This window comes from Brienomyrus brachyistius, chromosome 4 (genome assembly GCF_023856365.1).
Source record: "Brienomyrus brachyistius isolate T26 chromosome 4, BBRACH_0.4, whole genome shotgun sequence".
Classification (NCBI taxonomy): domain Eukaryota; kingdom Metazoa; phylum Chordata; class Actinopteri; order Osteoglossiformes; family Mormyridae; genus Brienomyrus; species Brienomyrus brachyistius.
The window spans coordinates 2,355,675-2,376,209 of record NC_064536.1 but is presented as its reverse complement, the minus strand read 5'-3'; the positions used below and the strand labels follow the sequence as shown (position 1 = coordinate 2,376,209).

Sequence of the window (20,535 nt, the reverse complement as noted above, 5' to 3'; positions counted from 1 at the left end):
TTGGCTAAATGCTAGCCCATTGTGTGGAGACCAGTAAAGCAGATCGGCTTCAGAGAATTCTCTGCGGAATGGAAGTAAATTTGTCGTGAAAGACTCGCCCATTGATGTCTCCAACCCCCCCCGGGTGTCGGACATAATCTCAAACTGGAAGATGCACCGATGATGCTCTGCCCCGCATTTTAAACCCTTTGTCTTATCTGGACTCTCTGGAGAGATATAGAGATACTATACGTCTCTGGCAATCTGAGTTGCGATTCGGAGGTCTGCGATATCCTTACATGATATGTCCTACATGGAGGATAGAGGGTGATTCCGAGATGTTTTTAAGTCACGTATAAGTAAGTCATTTAAAGATGCCTTGTAATAATTAATAGCTAACTACAAATTTAATTTAATTTTAGCATTTATGAGCGCAAAAATATCTTTTAATTTGTGAATGTCACAGTTTTAGGCATATCTAAACAGCTTCGAGATTACTTGAAAATATCTGAAGGTATGCTAACAAGGGAAATGTAAATGAGTTAGGGATGTGACTTTGTCTCGCTGTAAGACCTCTGAACGCAGAGGTTTTAACTTCTCCAGAAACACCACTGCGGGATTTACTCATTCTCTGTGCTTTTAAAAGCCGTGCGGTAAATAAAATATTAGCTTCGAGGCATTTTTTTAATCCATTACTTACATTTTATTACTGTTGCACCATGTATACAAGTACATAGAATTTGAATGCATCCATATTACATATTTTTTTTCTCAGTGGTTTGCGTTTGGTGTCAGAGACACATAATGAAACAGTGACCGTAACTGTAATGAATGCAGACTTTATTTTTTTTATTTATTTTTTTTAATTCCATTTCCACTTGATCGATAAACAGGACTACAGGTGCACCCAACCACTGACATGCATTTACTTCGGTCAAAAGAGGAAGAGGTGGCCCAGCCAACAGAACATTCTGGAGACGTCGGGGAGATGTTTGTTTTCGTTTTTAAGCGCGCGACCGCGCCGGGGTGGGGGGGACCGGGGCGGTGGAGGGTGGGGGGGCGCGACATCGACTTCCGGGGGAACGTTGCATGCTAGCCAGTAGAAACCTAAATAGCAAGAAATATATATTTATATATATATCTATATACCTAGAGGGGAAAAAGAAAAAGAAAAGACCACAGAATGAGCAGGGAGGCAGGAGGTCGGTGGGATCCGTGTTTCCGAGCCTGTTTACCAGCCGCGCCTGACTCCGGGAATCTGGCTCACTGACCCACCAGCTGTCAGCGCAGATAAAAGCAGGATGGATCCTCTCCCGTGATTTACCGCGGGAAGATCGCTGGCACCGCCCTGGGGGTGTTAATCGCCTAACACCGCAAAAAGAGACACGGACGGCGGAGGTGCGAGCCGAGGGCGCCTACGGCCGGTCCGGCCGGAATGCAGGCCGAGAGACACTGAGGCACCGACAGGCAAGTGACATGTATGCGGGGAAGAGAGCGAGGAATCAGGAGGCTGGGGAGAAGCGGAGGGGGACACCGCTGTGAGCAGGATGGGCCTCGAGCTGCCGGAGTCCTGCCGGGAAGGGCGGGAAGTGACAGCTCCAGCCTGGCGGAGGAGGGGAGGGCGGAGGGAGAGAGGGACGAGGTGGGGGAGCGACAACCACCAAAGCAAGGTGAAAAGTACCAGATGCGAGGACGACGGGGGAGGGGGCGGGGGGGAGGCTAAGTGCGCGCGTTTGGGCATGGGGGGGAGGGCGGCAGGGACGATGAGGAATCATGACGCAATCGATTCGGCGCTGACCCTACACGCACAGCAAAAGAGCAGAGCACCCCAGGAGGAGGGCGTATGTTTGGGGGGGGGGCAGGAAAGAGGAGAAGGGAAAGAGGGGGGCAGGGAAGGTCCAGGCGGGGTCTGGAAGAGTGCATGTCCAGCTGGTAAAGAGATTCTACCCTTCCGGTTCACTTTAAGACATCTGCAGCGTGGATAGCCCATGAAAGCGCAATGGTTTATGGTCCTGGGGCATCCTGGCGGAGGCGGGATGCATGGCGTGAAGAAACTCCATGGCTGCGGAAGATGAAGATGCAAGGGCAGGCGGGCAGGTAAAACAGACCTGTATCAAAGTCCAAATACTACAGCAGAAAAATAATAATAATAATAATAATAATAATAATAATGTGGATGGGCAATTCAATTTGATTTTATTCTTTTGTTTTTGTCGTTGATTCTGTTTTAAAAGAAGCTGTCCATTAATCCTGAACTGCTACGGTTTGATCCTTGTTGGGAACGGGAGCATCTGTGGCGTTAGGCTCTTTGGGCGGGGCCGCGCTCTCGGGGCCGGCCGTTGTAGAGCTAGGGGCCGCCTCTTTCGCTGGGGCTTCCTTGGCGGGGGCCGGGACCGCCGCTTCCGTGGGCTTGGGCTCTGGGGGGGCAGCGGCCGCCTCGGTTTTAGCTGCCGGTGGCGCGGGAGCCTCAGTCTTTTTGGCGTCGGCCTCAGTCTTGCTGTCCGGCTTGCTCTCGGCCACTGGGGGCGCCGGGGCCTCGGCCTTCACCTCCGGAGCGGGCTCCTTAGCAGGGGCGGCAGCGGCAGGCTCCTCGCTCTTGGCTGCCTCGGCCTTGGGCTTGGCGTTGGCTGTTCCTTTCTCAGGCTCCTTGACCTCCTTGGCGGCTGCACCCTTGTCATCCTCCTTAACCGCCGTCTGTTCGGCGGCTGGCTGCGCCTCCTTCTCAGTCTTTTCGCCGGATGCCGCCTCCGCTCCCCCGGCTGCTGCCGGTGCCTCCTCCTTGCTCTCCTTCTGGGCCTCGCCCTCCTCGGCCGAAGCCCCCTCAGCCTTGGCGTCCTTGTCCTTGGCCTTCTCGTCGTTCACATTGTAGCCCTTCTTCTTTTTGCTTAGCTTGCCTCCCATCTTTCCGGTCTCTGAGAAGGCAGGAAAACAAAGCGCGTTAGCTACGCGTGCCGGCAAGTCAAAGTGCAGAAAAAACACCAGCGTTAGTATTTCCGTAAAGGAAGAGCAGCATTTCCGCCCCAAAATCCGAGTGATTTAATTTTTTTAAAAACTGGCGTAATTTCAGACTTAATCAATTAAAAGGCATTTCACTTTTGACGAACAGGTATACTGCAGTACATCGTTCTCTCAGATTTGAACTAAAGCAGGTTTTTGCAAAAGGAATGAGCTGCTAAGCTGCATAAAATAATGGTGACTGCGAAGAGATACGTCCCTGGGTCACTCAGTTTTAGCTGAAAACAAAATCGCACGTAGAAATTGCGTAAAAGCTACGGATCAGATCACACAGTCCTGTAAACTGTATAAGCAGTACAGGAAGCTGCCAATAGCTTTCAAATGGGCATTGCAGTTACTAAGGCAACGCCAATGCAAAATGGCCGAATCATGTCGAAAAAACCTGCAGGATGTTAATCGGATTTTTCCAGGCCGATCATACGCGTGTAACCCAAGTCCAGTTCACCATGACAGAATGGGGCCCTTGCTTACATCTGAAACACCTTGGGCATGTGGGAAGACATTTTCAAAAGGCACAGCCGCAAAGCTACCCGGGTGGGTCAGTGCCAGCGCGGCCAATCTGTCTCCAGGAAACCTGCGGGCATTTGGCACCTGGGTCGTGACGGCTTTATTGAACCCATGGGGTTAGCCGGAAGAGGGCACACAATCGCGATGGATCGTTCTGGGTTTGCGATGGCAATACTTTAGGCTTCAGAACAATGACTAAGTAGGGGGTCCGTCTGCATGTTTTGTGGCACAGAACACTAGGGCTGGCAGGCTGCCAGGTAGAGAGGGGCTCAGGAATAAGTGCCACCGAAGATGAAGGTACCCGGATGATAATGAGTGACCCCCCCCTCCTGGGTTCGGCTCAGTCTGCTCTTTGCCTCCGGGGTGAAGCTAAGCTAAGCTAAAAGCTAAACTAAAAGAGCCTGAGATACACTTGCAAGCACAGAGCCTCCTTATCACGCCCCAGCACATCACTGCAACCGTTCTGCGGCATGCATGCAACAGCTCCGCGCTGTAGTGTATAGCGCAGCGTTGCCACGGCGACGTCCTCGGCTGAAACGCAACTGCCGAATTACAGGGTCTGCAATGCAAGCGGATCTCCGGCTAGATTGACACAGGAAATGAGGAGGATCTTTGACCGTGATCGCATTTTTTCTGGCCCATGTGCCGAGCAGGCCTCATGGTCCACTGACACCACAATATCCGGGGTAAGGCTGAGGGGTAGCAGGCCGAAGGCTTGGCAAGGCACCGAGGGCCCGGGCTCGTGAGGGTAAGAAAGCAGGAAGCGAAATCTGTCTCAATAAAAGCGTGCACCCCTGACACAAAATGGGCCAGACCGTAACAGCTATAACAATTTGCCAGGAGAAAACCATGTTATCCTCTGGTGTGTTAGATGCATGAGGAATCCGCCCCTCACAATCTTTTATATTGTGTGAAAATACTGGGTCCCTACTGCTTCACAATCTCCAAGACAAATACGTCTACCTGTCACCTGTCACCTGTCCGGGGGACATGAGATTTTTCCAAACACAGCCTTTTATTCTTGCATTCACCTGCCAACTGATTTTAAAAATTAAGACTCAAGAAAAAGTGTGTGCAAATGTTTTTTTCCTCTGCTCTAGAAGGGTATCACGTCTTCAGTTATGGAGGTCCATGGCTTAAAGTTCTTATTTTGGCCTTACTGGGGTGCCTTAGTCACCGGGGGCAACCGCATTCATGGAGCTCACATTGCAAACATACGCTTACAAGACCACAGGTCGAAGACTCCCCTTACAGAAGGAAGCTGGAGAGCGGCTTCCCGGACTTGCTGACTCAGAGCCTCCGAAGCAGCCTGACAATGCAGGCTCACCACACCAAAGTAAGCCAACGGTCGCTGACCATGTGAAATGGATCAATGCTGCAGCTTTTAAGCTCCGGGGGTAGACAGGCGAGCGGTGGGAATAGACTCGTCGTGGATAACGACTTGCAGCAGGAGGAACGGATGCAGGCCAGAAGGTCACTATGAGGCTCAGTTACGACACGAACCAAACACTTCCACTTAGAACAAAGTCTGTTCCGCTTTGTGAGACAATTAGAACAATGTGCGGCCATTAAACAGACAATACAGTACAGTGTCTGGTGTTTTTATTATATGTACTGAGAGACAGGGAGAGGGTTAGGTGTATTTGTTGGATGAATTTGCAGTCAGGTCTTCATAAACTGGCTGAAAAATTAAGCTGGATCCTTCACCCTGCAGGGACATTGATCTCTGTGCACCCAGACAAACACGGAAGGCCAGTGGAATGATGTCACAGAGAAGACCGAGCAGACAGAGAGCAGAGTGAAATACCAGGAAGTAGACCAGGAAAACAAGTTCTGAGCGACGCTGACAGAGATACCATTCGGACAGAGGCTAGTTTTGCTACGCAGCAAATACGTCACAAAGAGGAAAGTAAACTGTAATAAAACATGTAGACCTAAAGCAGTCTTAAAGAAGTTGATGCTAATTAGAGGAATGTTGTAAATGACCGGGTTAAGCAGCACCGTTAACAAACCTGATACTGACTAAACATCCAGCCAATGAGCTGAACTAACATGGAATGCCTTCGGGTTCGAAGGCGAGATCTATTAGCTATTGATCGGAACAAACGGACTAATTGATCTGCCATTCGGCGCAGAACAATGAGCCCATATTGATCATTCACGGCGCGTTTAGTACATTTTTCATTTGCATTCTACGAGTAAAGTAGCACGCAATATATTACTCGGACATGTAGCGAGTCGGTAAAATACAGGAGCTGCATTGTGTTGGTGCGAATTTCAGATAACGACGATGGATTTAAATAGACATTATTCTCTCTGCTAGAAGCATGGATTTCACTTTTCCAGTTTCCTTGAGTCAAACAGGAACAGAAATATTATTTGTTTCGGTAAGCGATCACTAAGATCACAAATAAATAACCCATGATGAGATAAGTGCAAGAGCAAATTGAACATTTCCTGAGGGGTTTTCATGTTGGTAAGACGACTAGTAAATGGTACAATGACTAAGGAACCAAGAGGGACTGCGGAGTCTGAGCTGATGTGTATAAAGTACAATCTGACTCAATTTGAACATTGATTAACAATATTATGCGAGTTACCGAAAATTAGTAATTAGTTACAGTTACTAGTTATTTCATTCAAAAGTAATTAAATTATTTTACCAGGTACTGTATATAAATGTAATTAGTTATTAGGGAAAGTAATTTTACATTACTTCAGTTCCCTTATTAATGAATATTCCATTTAGGCCTATTATCAATATTTAAATTATGACATATGTTATAATTTAAAACATTGTGTTTCGGAAAGCACATTTTTTTCTGCTCCAATTATTTCAGCTTAACTGCCAGACATATTCTTAGTAGTTCTGTCATGTTGCCAAATATTTAAAATAATAAGCATATAACTTTTAATTAGTCAAATTGTTTGTTTGCTATATGGTTTTAAACAGCACGACTACATGAGGGATATACAGAACAAATCTACTCTATGTATAACCCTATTACAGGGTTATCGCCTAATAATAACAGTAGGCTGCATGTTGCAGTCATCTCATTAACGTCTTACTACTGTTGCAATATATCGTGCAGACATTGGGGGATGTCAAATCAATATTTGGTATTGATGTCTCTATGACGAGGTGCCCGTGGCTAAATGACCTCACAGAGATGCTATACCTACGCATGTCTGCTTTCTGGGTAGCTATTTTATTTTAGTGACGCCACTGTGACACGGCGAGAGTCAGATTTTATCTATCACTGTACCTAATATCACCCCCATTCATTGTACCACCGTAATGTCGAATGACATTAGATTATAAGCAGGAATAGGCTGCTTTTATCCATGAATAATTTCATGCAAGACAAAAGTAACGAGTATCGAGTGTATTTAAATTTCAGTATTTTAATTGTGGTATTTAATTCGAAAAGGTAGTTGGTTACATTACTTGTACCCGCCAAATATAGTGGGATGATAATAACGTGTTACTTTGTACCACTTTACTACCAACACTGTTGTTCAGTGGCCTCCCTCCATCTTGAATTTCCAAGCCCCCCTCTATCTTACGGTGATCTAGAGCAGATTCCTCTGACGAGCAGAGATTCCTCTGCCCTATTCTACCCCATTTATAAACTATTACAAATATTTACGAAACACTTCAACGGAAAAATCAGACGCAAACACAATCTTGCAGATAACATGGGGCAATTCCGAGAAGCTTTAAATGAGGATTAAGCGTGAGTTAATGAATCAGTGACATTCTGTACGCCGATTCAACACCCAGCGCAAGACTATAACAAAAAAACTGCTTATCACTAAATTAAACTGTCAACAAAATACCTGCAAATGAAAGCTGTGGGGAAAAAAAACATAATTTACAACCTTAACAGAAACGTCTCTCTTTTATTGTACAGACTGCTGCAGCTGGAAAATAAATGAATAATGGAATAAAGTTATAGAAATGAGGAGGAGATCCTAACCGTGTCCAATAATCTGTTTCTATGTCACTGAAGTGCCTGACACATGGCGGCTTTATGCCGGATGTGGCTCCGGGAACCATAAACGATACCGACCAGGAAATCTGGACCTTCCCGTTCCTACGTTCGGCACGGAGAGTCAGCCGGAATTCCGAATTCCAGACCAAAGGGATGAAAGCTAGACGAACAGACCCAGAACGCGCGCGGGGGGAAACGTCAACCGTCGACGGCAAAACGCAGTAGCGTTCAAGGCTGTGAGTCAGAATGCATGGAACAGACCTCTGAACGTTACATCTGGCAAATGACTCACGCGAGCACAAGCACAGACGTCAGGGGGATAGAATGTTAACAGATAACATCTCCGGGACCCGAAGCATCCCGCCATGCACGCCGAACGCACAGAACCTGACACAGAGCTGCACTCTGTAAATACTGGATAAAGGGAGCCAACAGGGGAAAAGTGTGCTGGCTTTTCTTTTTTTTTTCACTTAGATGCTACTGGGATGAAGTCTCCATGACAACGGATGAGGAACCCAGCAGGCGGCGCATGACGACGCAGGTGATTTTCCTGCAGATCGCTGAGAAGCGCGCCAGCGTGAAGCAGATCCTCCTGTTCGGCACAAAATCCCACATCATATGCATATTTCGTATAGGTGTAAGCAAAGGAGCGCGAGGAAGTGCGCCGTCGTGGGTCAGTATTAGAAAATAGGATTTCGCTGTGGCCATTTTGGAATAAAATTTAAAGAAAAATGCACTTCCTGTTCTACAATTGAAATTAAACGTTTGCTAAAAGAAAGTCAGGATGGTACAGTCGTTCAGTGTGCAGTTCTATTGCCTTAAATATCCAGGGTTGAGAGTTTGAATCCCCTCACCTTGGAGGATGAATTTTGTATGTCTTCTCTGCGTCATGAAGTCTGTGTAAACACGTGTGTGCCCTTCCTGGTTGTCCCTCTGATTTATGCCCGGTGATTCCAGGGATCAGCTCCAGGCTAAATACAACCCAGTACTGGGTAAGTGGTTTGAATATCGATGAAAGTAATATATATTTAATATGTTTACATATTGATTCATTACTTGGTAGACATTAAATAAGTAAGAGAGGCAGGCAAAAAAAATAAAAATAATAATTCCTCCACAGTATGGAGCCTGTTACGTTGTGTCAAGGAGCTCAACATCTCCATTATAGCACATCTGCCGTGGCCATGCTGGGAATGTGTGCGGTAAATCAACAGAGCAAGGCAATGAATGTCAGCTACAGCCAAGGCCTCTCTTCAGAGATCTGAGGGTGAGTTTTCTAGTATCTCCAACTAAATATCTGTTAAGATGTGTATTAATCTGATTACATTGTTAGTATTCCTATTGAATGATCTGTTACATTCAAATGAGCTTTGAACTTTCATTTGCATATTAAAATCACATGCATACTGACAAAGCTTGAAAAATACACCAAATGACTGACAACATGCGTTTATCCCATTGTAGCCAACCTTATTGGAAAAGAAGTTATTTTGCATTGGCTGCATGGGGTTGTGAGCAGAGCCTAGCTTGGAGGCTGGAAAAATAGAGCAGGAAATCTGGCACACTGGCAAAGTGCTGAGACACTGGGTAACGCAAAGCATTCTGGGAGCTAGTCGAGGAGCAAGAATAACTTTAACTCCAGTTCAGAATTCAGTCTCAGGCCGTCTCCTAATCAAATGGAAATTCTAAAAAAAAGAACGAGACCATGCCTGATTATAAACGTTTAAATTTGGGCAAACGCAACACATTCGTAACTAGTTACCGACCAATGCCAGAGAACATCTAAAGAACTTCACAGAATTGTCACATTATGAATTCATTGACTCCCACAACAGCTCTATTGATAATATAACTGCTTTGCCTTTATTTTATACACTAAGACGCCACGTCTACTGATGCAATGGGCATCCATTAAATTACTCTTTTTACTATATGAATAGTGACCAGCCTTTTTCCATAATAAATGTCATTCTTTAGGCTTTACGTGTGTCATCAGCTAAGGTCCAAGCGTTAGTCCTGAGATGGGAAAAGAGGAGAGTTTTGCTTACAATCTAGGCAAACTGCTTGTCTAGCCAGAAAAGGCGCTGGAACACAATTCATCAGTAGTTTAGAAGATCGATTCCCGGGCCGAGTTGGATGGTGAAACCCTTAGTCGAGAATTAGTATCGACCCAATGGTTGTGTGTGGGGGATGGGTTCAGACAGGTCAGCAGATAGGTAACTATTAACCCAGTTAAAGGATGTTTTTAGAGAATAGCTATAGAACAATTTACTGCAATCTTTTTGACTTGGATGATCCATGGCGAGAGCTTCTTCTTGGCATGTTTCACAGAAAGGGGTGGTGCCTCAGTGAGACCAGGGAGGGGGGAGTGCATGTCCTGACAGACTGGGACCAGGACCTCCTCAGGCACGGATGAAGAGTGCATCGGTGGCCAGGCCCAGGAGGCAAAATGGCCACAATTTATTTAAATCCATGAGTTCTGGAATCTTCCATTTCGGCTCTTCTCTTTCAGTCAGCAAATAGGAACCATACTGCTGGCCCTGTGGTATAGAGGAGGTCATCTCATCCACAGACATCCATGGCCCATTAATCCGATAGGGAAATTAAATTGATAATGTATGTTAGTTTGGATACCAAGATAACGAAGGGATTTCATAACATTCTGATCCGTCTTTTCCTCTCCACACTGCAAAAGTGCTGCAAAGTGAAACCATTTCAAACTGGATCACAGCCCACCTACCCCAAGGAAGACAAGTTAACATCTTTTATCAAGCTACTTAACACCATACGCCGACTTAACAAAGGCATCCAGGGAATGAAGTATATGTACTTGTTACATAATTACTGAGTCCCCCCCAGCCAACCCGTTGCTCGTATTATTTTCAATATATTAATTAAAGGGTTAGCCAAGACACAAAGGCAAAATTGAATATCACTCACATTTATCATTGACTTATTGATTACAGTTATTATATAATGCATCCTATCATAATGCACTGAGTTAAATATTGTATTACAAATGGGCCAGTTGGCTTTTAGAGAGACTTCGTGTATAATTTAGATGTCAAACAATTTTGCCAACGAGGAGATATTGGACATGTTACTGTTTCCTGTTAATAACAGCACATAAATCCCACTGCAGGCAAGACGTGAATACAATCGGCTCGTGGCTATTTAGACATCATGCAGAAAATGCAAAACAATTAAAACCATGCTAGCTAAACCACATGCTATTTCACGGCTTCATCAATAATGATTTAAACAGCCTTGAGATTAAATTAATGAAAGATAAATGTATCCTGACATGCGTTATATTATTGCGTATATTGAGCAATTAAGTAATTAGTGAATTTTGGTCAATGTATACTCATATACCCAAAGAGATTTACAACAATACTCTGGAGTACTTTGAGTATTTCTGTACCCGGATGCGGTTTCATAGTGGAACTGAGGCCAATTAAAGGCTATCGTCTTGCAGGTTGTAATGAAGTTACTCCTGTCTCCGAGGGTCTGCATCGACCTGTTAGCATCCGTATCAAGGGGCCAGACCCTCGCCCTTAACCTTCAGCACTGGCTGCTATGACGGACGCCACAAGATGGCGGGATCAGCGATCGATGGCTGCACGGCATCCGATACGTGGGAGACGACACGCTGTCACCCAGCGATCAGCTTCCGCAGAGTTTTGCTTTACCAGAAGGGGCCAGATGAAGTGGTACCGTGAGCGCAGGTGTCCGATCTGCGTGGATTCGCAGTTTAATTTCTCTGGACTATGGGGGAAAATGTAGAAACACCTTTGCCCTTTTACTGCCTTATCAGACTCCCCCCCCCCCCCCATCCCGGCTCCCAAGACCATTTCTCATGCTTCATTTATCCAGCTGCATTTTTATTGAGGTATTTCGGGATTACCGGGGCCCAGTCTGCAACTACTGCGCTTCTTAAACATCATTTCAACAAGGAAACCCTCCAGGCACAGGGAAATTAGTTTTTTTTTTCCCTTCTCAACTCATAATTATATCAAGTCATGAACGAGGCAGAGGCTGAAATTAACCACATTCATCTGAAAACTCAACAAGCTCGACATTTAAAACTGTGGAGCTCAGGCTCACTGGAAAAAGACATCTGGTGGTTCAAACCGATAGCTTGCAAACTCGGTGCCTCGCGCTGACCTAATTATTAAAGCATGACATGACTTAGCTGTTTGACATTCTTCATATAATAAAAACATCAATCCATCTTCCATAATTGCTCACAGTTAACTAACCGCTGACTGCTTCCCGCTTAGAGGGTCCCAGTTACCTGAAAAACGACAATTATGAACTAACAAATTGCACGGATTACTTGGGTTACTTCATAGCTCAGGAATAATTAATTGCAAATATATCTATACTATTTAAGGTGCATAGTAATTTCAACCAAAGGACTGGTTGGAAAAGATGAAGAATGAGGTAAGAAGTCTTTGCATCTGAGATGTGGGACCAATGAAGGCAACACCAACAACAAGGCCCAAGTCTGTTAAGACACTGTGAGCCTCTTCTCGTTGCAGAATTGCCTATTGAGCTGGACTGGCTGAGGGCAGAGACGGCCAAGTCAAACAGTCGTTGCCTTTATTGCTTGCTAGTAGAGTGAGATTTATGTGCTCCTGAAACTCATCCACCAGCAGGGGGGTCAGCACCTCCGGCCGGCTGGATCACTGATCAGGGGCTATTTTTATGCGGCAACAGCATCGCAGCTGCGCGCTGAATGCCAGCTCTCCGCAAAATGTTCCATGTGACCACCTCGTATCCAATCCGGCGGATCAACCCGTCGCGTCGACCAATCCCCATCTCTGAAACATATGACTGTCATTTAGCATCGCAGCTCTGCGTGTATCTCTAGTTAGTGTTATTCAAAGGCGACAGACAGGCCAAATGCAGATTCCATAGCCAGGGTGTCATTTCCGGAGGGGGGGGGGATTATACGGTGGAAGGGAGACTGGGATTGCGGACTCTGAAGATTCCAAAGGAGATGCCAAATGATGACAGCAGTCAGGGGCAAATTAAAACTACAGTCATTAAAATGCTTTTTCTTGCCTTTGCCCTCCTCGACTACTATTCCAGAACTGCAACAGATGTAGGCAGGAGACCAAGACGTGGACAGACACTGCCCGTTCTACCTGCTCAAAAAAAATGATTCTATCAGCTGAAATGGTGCCCAGTATGCTGTGTGTCTCCTGTTTCCGGTAAACATTCCTGTCTTTGGTATTTTTATGCAGATCTTGCAAGCTTTCAATGTCATGAAGAAATTCCAGTGCCCTTTAAAGACTTTTCTTTTTAAGGTCGCCTGCTTGTGGACTCTGTAGTTCAGTAATTGGCACATGGTCTCTGTAGCCAGGAGTTTTGCTCCAAAGCTGTGTGGAGAACAAGCTGCACTCTTAATTTTACCATAATAACAGCATCGTAAATTCCAAGCAAGTGAATTGCAATGGAAGGATGAGATAGATGGTCCTGCTTCTTAAGGATTGTGGTCTCTGGTCTGATAAATATTCAACCACACTCACTCACCACACTGCCAACATTACATTTCATAAGTCTGTGCTCAGGCAAAGGGTGTTACCTTTTAGCACAGTGACTTGAAGGATAGAATGAACATCTTATAGGACGAAAAGAAGGGAATGTTTTAAAAGACAGTGTGGTTGATGTCACGCGCGGTGAAGCTCTTCCCACATCGTCGCCGCGCCAGGAAGAGTAAAAGAGGCGAAAGCCACAAACATGAGATTATATGAGCCCGTTTATTATACAGCTATCCAGTAAAGCTAGAGGCTCTTGCTCTGAGATGGAGCCCAATAAACTCCATTCCTCCCAGGATCCAACAGAGGCTCTCGCACCCCCGTTTGACAGAAGACCAGAGGGACTTGATGGTAGCCAGATCCTCTGGGGCATCATGCTTCACTGGTAGCAGTTGGTCTGCACTCACATAGATTCTTAATACCTTGCTAGTCTACTAACCCTTTCAGGAACCTGAGACAGTCCAACGCCAGGCACAAAGCGCCCTGCATTTTACGATTAAGACCTTAATATAGCAATAAAAAAAAATCAATATAAAATAAAATGACTGAATGTGCACGTTGTTTGCTTAATGTATGTTCGATTTAGGAGTGGCAGATATGAATGTAATCGAATAAAAAAAAGTTGATAAAAATTGTGTTGTTCCTCGATAATTTTGCCTCAGAAACGATTACGTAACTAATGACTAAAAGATCCGAATATGTGTAAACCAGGACGCGTAATTTAATTCCACTGAAATGGAGTCAATGGCATGATAGTGGGCGGGGTCTGGCAAAGCATGCTGGGTCTCGGCCCAGGAGCATGTGATCCTGCCAGCATACTTCTGTGTTTCACTCTGTGCAAGTCGCATCGATTGTTCACGCGCTTCTCCTAACAATAATGTCATTCAGCCCAGGGCCCGGAGTGATGCCTCCGGAACCGTGTCCAGTGCTGCCATGGCGCGTTAAGGATCTGGCTCCCAGGACGGGTCGGCCGCACCGCCGTGGACGCGGTACCCTTAGCCCACAATGACACCTCTGCCTTCCCTCGTCCCCCAGTGGCAGTACTGGTGATATAGTGTCAATCGCCGTGCAGTGACGTACCCCTGCCCATTACATAATGACTTCATTTAAATTGAAATATCCAACGAATATCTAACTAACTCAGCCATTTGACCCAATTTGCAATGAATGGTTGGGGGCATAAGTGGCAGGTGAGATAAATGACTAGAGAAGCAGAAGCTTCAGGAGAACGTGCTCTGCGGCAAGGTCAAAGGGTCAGGAGTCACTTTGAATATTTTGTATGAATACTATCAGTAAATACTATCAGCTTGGAAGGATACAGAATATCACATAAAATATATGAGACCAGGGCTAGAAAAAACTGAAGCCCATAAATCAGTAAATAAAAAATACTACAATGCATACTACATACTATTAGTATATACTACTTGTGTAACACCAATGTCATATTAAACTGAGATTCTGCGCAGTTCGACATCCGTGATCCACCAATGGAAACCTATGTTTAGCGAGAGTATTTTCCTCTCCCTCTCCATTGCACTGGAGTATCTTCTCTATGACGATTCACTTTACGACGCCCTAAATGCAAACGAGTCAGCCCCTCCCTTTTTGTTGTGCGATACGTTGCATAGTTACCATCTGGATTTCATCCAGATATATATGATGACTGTAAACATATTTTTGTTCTGTTTCATTGCATTTTCATTATTCTTAGTCATGCGGGGGTCAGTGGTGCTCAGTGCAATGCTTTGGATAGTCTGTGCTCTCCGAGGCAGATTCATCACTCTGTCACAAGCGGTATGAAGCTCATCGTTTCCCGAACACGTGATCTTGTTAACTTTGGGCATGATTTATCCCTCGTGCCGCTCACTCTTCCACACATCCTGGAGTAATATTGTCCCGTGAACCCATTTTTCACAGCTAAATTGAGAAATATAAAATGTAATACTCCTCTGGAGAGGGTTGTAGCTACTCAAAGAGTTCGCTGTCAGATGGTTGTGGGTTCTGAGAGTCTCCAGACCTGTTGCCCTGTGGCGAGAACAGGGGGCTCTCAGCTTTAAAACCACAGTAACCTATTTGTATTATAGATAAAATGATGACCAGTTGCTACTCGGTTTTTTCACCCCTCGCTAAGGTGTCTGTGAGGGTCTCGGTGGGGCCACTCAATAGCCAATTATCTGACAGCCAAACAGTTTGAAACACGGCGATCTTTTTCTCCCTGCCTGCACACAGGAAGAGAATCGTCAGCTCCTGTCACAGCCTAGCGCACTTCGGACACTAATTAGACTCCTTTTTAGCCTCTGGGTTCTCCTCCCAGACCGATGTGCCAGGTGCACCATATGTGGAGGGCATGTTGTCGTCCAGATTCCAGAAGAACTGGCATGATCTTCTTATCTGCTCTGCTTGCATTCCACTTGGGGTCCAATCCACGTAAATTTAAAGCTCATGTTTTCATCCCGAGGGCATTAGTCATACGCTCTCCAAATACTCGACAACACCAGACACTCAACATTCTGCTGTTTCTTGGTCCATAGGGTCAATTTTCTGGCTAATTTTCACCCACTTCTTGAACTCTTGCCTTTATTTTTCATTATCGAGAAATTCCTCCCTATTGCGAGTAAACAGAACCGTACAGAAATACGCTGAGTGACTCTCAGATAAATCAGACTGTGTTTGAGTAGTATTCAAAACACTCTGAAAGTCTAACTATGCCAAACATGAACATAAGGAACTAATATTTAACTTGCACTCTTAAGAAGACCTTTCAACATATTTAACAAGTAAGACTAAGTCAATGATTGTTTAAGATTTAAGCGCAATAAGATCGTTTGAAAGATGCACCTGGAAGGAGAATCCGCGCAGAGATATAAGAACAAGGAATGAAAGTGGAACCCGCGTGTGTTTGTTAATGATTTGGTCGAAAACGCTGAGAAGCCACAGAGAGGCCTGCAGGATAGGAGCTGAGTAAATAAATGTAAATGTGATTCTGCGCTGGCTGGAGAAACTGGAAGTTGTTTAATAAGTTATTGCTAAATGATTATTCCTTCAGCGGTTACTTTAAAAAGTAAATTCAGATTAAAGTCGATGTTGTACACGGACGGAGAGCAGGAGCCCGACAGCCGGCAGCTTCAGCCCCCTGACAGAAAGGTAACAATCTGAGTAACACACATTGTGTGCAAAGGCTCCACGATGCAGCGGTTTGCAGCTCCACCGCTTTCAGTCGCCGCGCAGGTTTGAGGAACGCTACAGCCACCTCCGCTTCGTTATTTTGGAATATATCAACATTATTTTACAGAAGTAAATTCAATACAGACCTGATGCACATGAGGAACTGACTAAAAGTTCGACAAAGTTTAGAAATCAGGGCTTTTTAAATTATTTGATATGAATACAGAGACTGACTCAGTGGGTAAGTACTAGATACGCAGTTGGAAGATGGATGGATAGATACGTGGATGAAGGGATGGCTGGTGGATGGATGGTTCAGCAGGCTAAGCTTCTGTGTCTGTGATCGAAAGATCAGCAGTTCAAGTCCAGCTTCTACCAAATAGTCACTTGTCTGTGGGGCCTTGAGTAAGGCCAATAACCCACCCCCCTCCCCTCCCCAGGTTTGCACTCCCCTACAAGGACAGCATGATGGGGAATTTTTCCACAAGGATTACCTATTCTATACTGGATGGATGGATCTATGTGAAAACTGGCCATTCTTGCTATGTTTGAATATCTAACTATGACCTCAGTTGACAACAGTGTTGCTTAAATATTTCTGCCTGTAACTTATGTACCTCCTACATTATACCTTAAGACTAAATGATTTGATGTTTTGGATCACTGAGTCAATTTACCATGTGCTGAATGCACTCACTGGCTGAGCATGAAGCAGTGCTACACACCTCAAAGGGATGGGAATCCAGTGCACTCACTGGCTGAGCATGAAGCAGTGCTACATACCTCATAGGGATAGGAATCCAGTGCACTCACTGGCTGACCATGAAGCAGTGCTGCACTGCTGAGGACACTTAGATGATCTCCTCCCCAACACCGGCAGCTCGTCGCTGGGGTTTCAGCTCCACTTTGTAGCTGTACGCAGACAGAGCGAGGCTGATTCTGAAGATGCCAAGCATCCCTGAGAGGGTTCAGGAGTGTGGGTGACCTAACTGATGTATACAGTGGAACTTTCAGCTTCGTTCATCGACCGAGACTGGCCAGGACCTCCCGCCTGAAGCCTGTCTCAGGTCCCTGTGGTGGCCCCATACATTACATCTGCTCCCCAACACAAGTGACCATGAACAGTATCTTCTCAACTGACTGTGAAGCAACCATTTAGATAGAAAGAGCTTCAAACCAACGGCCCCTTCTTGCCTGAAGCCCACATATCAGTTAATGCCCAGGCATCATTGTGCTTATAAGATGTATCAGCTTCTACTGGATAACAGGGTAGCTAAAAGCCAAAGCCACTGATAAGGACGGACCTGAAGATTCTTAAAAATGCAGAAAACGGGGCACTTAAGGACACGTAGTACGAAACAATCCTTCATCTGTGTTGACAAAGTACTTGTATAACCAAATCTGGTTTTAAATTCATCATACGCACGGTGAAAACGAAAGAATGTTTGTTTGGACATACCAAGTACCTGCCAATTGGCCTTCCAACCGCACAGTGAGATCTGCTCCTGTGCTCGGCTGTGTACTTGCTGACTTTGTCATGAGGGCCTTCACACATTAATGGCCCCAGCAGGACATCTGCATAGATTCTACTTGGTGATGCTGTAGGTGAATTTAATGATGCATTGCATTCCTTAGAAAACGCCCCTTAGCTCCCTGTCTCTGACATCACGTGGTGCAATCCTGCATTCACGCCACGGCGGTAGATGTGCCCAGTTTCTCAAACGCCAATTTAATGTGACAGCTATGTTGTCTTCCCACAAACAATTACAAAGCACTCAATGAAAAATTCCAATTTAAGGCATATATCTGACACCAAATGACCATCTGACTAACCCATTCATCGATTAATTTAAGCGGAGATGGATGTCAGCTCACTGTTTTGATCGCTTAATCGATCACCAAATAAAATGTGTCAGTTCAAAGGCCACCCCGGCTTGGTTGTATAATGGCTAATTTCTATGAAGGATAACAACAAAATGTTGCTTCATATGTCAGGAGCACTTAGTGCAGGGAACATCAAAGCCGTACAGCAGACAAGGTCTTTCTGCAGTTAGCGGCAAAAGCCTGTAGCGAGCAGGGAACAATAAATGTCACAGAAGATCTTCCATCCTCAACTCCTCGTCTTCACTTTAGATTCAGAGTCGACGTCTTAAGGGAGAGAAAGACACGTTACACAACACAGGACCTTGGAATTACGACAGAAAGCCAAAGGCAAGGAGGGGCATTTCAAGAGATTTTATTCTGAGAGCTGTTCCTTCGCTAATGCCGCGTTGAATTTCGTGTGCCCGGAACCGTCCGGGGTTGACAGCAGGGTTAGCGCAGTGCTTTTTGGGGTGTGCTATATGGGCGTGTTCGAAAAGGTTGATATGTGGCTCTTTCTTTTCATGAGAAATTCCCACACAAGTAAAGTATGGACCCTGCACAGGACTAACAAGTATAAAAAATTGATGGATGGATGGATCAATGAGTAAAGTGTAGAAACAAACTGAGGACATTTCACCATGGCATGGAGTATGCCGGTGGGGAGCCCCACTGAGAAAATAAATCCCCATAAAACGGGGGCACGATGTACACTAACCCCTTCAGTAAGCTCACCTATATAAGAACTTCACACCTACCTACAGACCTGAGTCTCATTTTAGAATGTTTCTGCAGTGCGACCTTTTAACCGGGGGGGGGGGGGGGGGGGGCTTCTGGACCTGCTCCCTCTCACCCCGGCCCCCTCTCAGGCTTTGACCATTTATGTGAATAACATGGGACCTGCAAGTAAATAAATAGCAAGCTGAATAAAATGCATTCCTCATACCGAGCCTCTAATTTCAGGTTTGTTTTGGACTTCCTGATAAAGGACAGGCCACGCGGGAACATAAAGGCCCAGACAGAAAACACGACAATCCAGGAAGCCAAAGCTGACGACAGCACCTAGTGATACTACTGATGATGTGAGATGCACAGAGATGTGGACGGGTTGGGTACAGAGGCTGTGCAGAGCTCCGCAGCAGAGAACCTTCTCGCCTGCACAGAGCCCCCCACTCCCGATGTAGGAGGCGCCTATCTGCACAGCTACCAAAAGACAACCAGTGCCGAGGGTTAAATACTTTTCCGACGGTTTGTTAAAGAGTTGCCTGGATGCTCGTTCTGGGAAATATGTGACCTCTGACCTGCGCAAGTCTTCCATTCTTTTTACATGTAATTGCTTGGCTTCAAGGTTGCCATAAAGAAAACAAAAAAAAGACCCCCCCCCTCTTGAAAGCATAATGTAAACACTGCCAAACACACAGACCCTTGGCTTAAAGGGACCAAACCACCTCGGCGGGTTCACATTGAGAAGCTTCTGCACTCTCAGTTACATCTGCCTCTCTCCATTCCGGTGCCACTGCTACTGCCCCCTATAGGTACAGCATTGCTACTGTACTTCGCGGTGTTTGCATTTATGTGGAGCATTCCAAAGCTCTGAGGGTGAGCAAAATTAAATCAAGGGGAGAAGATTTGCATGTACATGTCACGTATGCTGCATACTGCAGTCGGTCTGCACGCTATGTGTATATTTACACAGTGTGGGAAGCGTTATCTATACAGGAACTAAAAAAGTTAAAGCTATTGTTACAATAGTTCCGCTATAGTAAATTTGATCAGGGTTTAACTTTCCAGAGAGGAGGCAGCCAGTTGTCACGGCGACCACGTAACAATGAGGTCATCACTGTAGCCTCGTGCTCCAATTGGCCAGATAGCACTAGGGATGCCAGCCAACACTGTCTGTCCTTTATTTATCGCATTTAGGTACATATTAATGTCTTTCAGCCACGGACGGGAAGGTCCCTGCGGTGACATCCCAAGATGACTTTGGCGTGGTGGGCGGAGCAAACAGCCAAGGGGGGAAGGTTCTTGGAAGTTGGAAGGAACCATAGCTGGGAAGCAAAACAAGAACCACATACAAAAAAAATACTCATCTCATTTGTGGAGTCCTTAGTTTATTTTCCATCCTCAATCTCTGAACTTGACCCAAAAAAAAAAAACAACTTAAAGACAGAGGGTTTTGGCGCACGGTCCAAACTTGAGAGAGGGGCCAACTAATTCATAGAAAAATAACCAAAAAACGCAGAGACTCTTCTCTTCTGCGGTGGTGAATTTTTCCCCGACGAGCACATAAATACGTAAATCATTTATAACTCGGCAAATCTGCCAGGCTGTGAACTTCCACATGCAAAAATGCAGAACGGTGCAGACGCAGACTGTTAGCGCAGCATCGGAGACGTAAATATACTGAGCCACACGAACTCGAAAACGCAATTATTTCTTGCAATATTACAATGATAATATCTCCA

At 45.5% G+C, this 20,535-nt stretch overlaps 1 protein-coding gene and 1 long non-coding RNA gene across 3 annotated transcripts in view; one reads left to right on the top strand and one right to left on the bottom strand.

Moving 5' to 3' along the window:
• Positions 1–658: 658 nt before the first annotated feature.
• Positions 659–20,535, bottom strand: part of basp1 (brain abundant, membrane attached signal protein 1) — a 32,424-nt gene continuing 12,547 nt past the window's right edge. The window contains exon 2 of the mRNA XM_049011769.1: positions 659–2,891. Coding sequence (XP_048867726.1) covers positions 2,224–2,880 — 657 coding nt within the window. The 5' untranslated portion in view covers positions 2,881–2,891 and the 3' untranslated portion in view covers positions 659–2,223. The remainder of the gene's footprint in view (positions 2,892–20,535) is intronic.
• On the top strand, positions 6,911–19,686 carry LOC125740527 (uncharacterized). Of its 2 annotated transcripts, none has more exons than XR_007397645.1 (5): positions 6,911–7,732; positions 7,971–8,037; positions 8,454–8,488; positions 8,617–8,763; positions 19,034–19,686. It is a non-coding gene; the product is annotated as an uncharacterized LOC125740527 (long non-coding RNA). The 2 variants fall into 2 exon arrangements; XR_007397644.1 differs by lacking the exon at positions 19,034–19,686 and adding an exon at positions 10,975–13,608.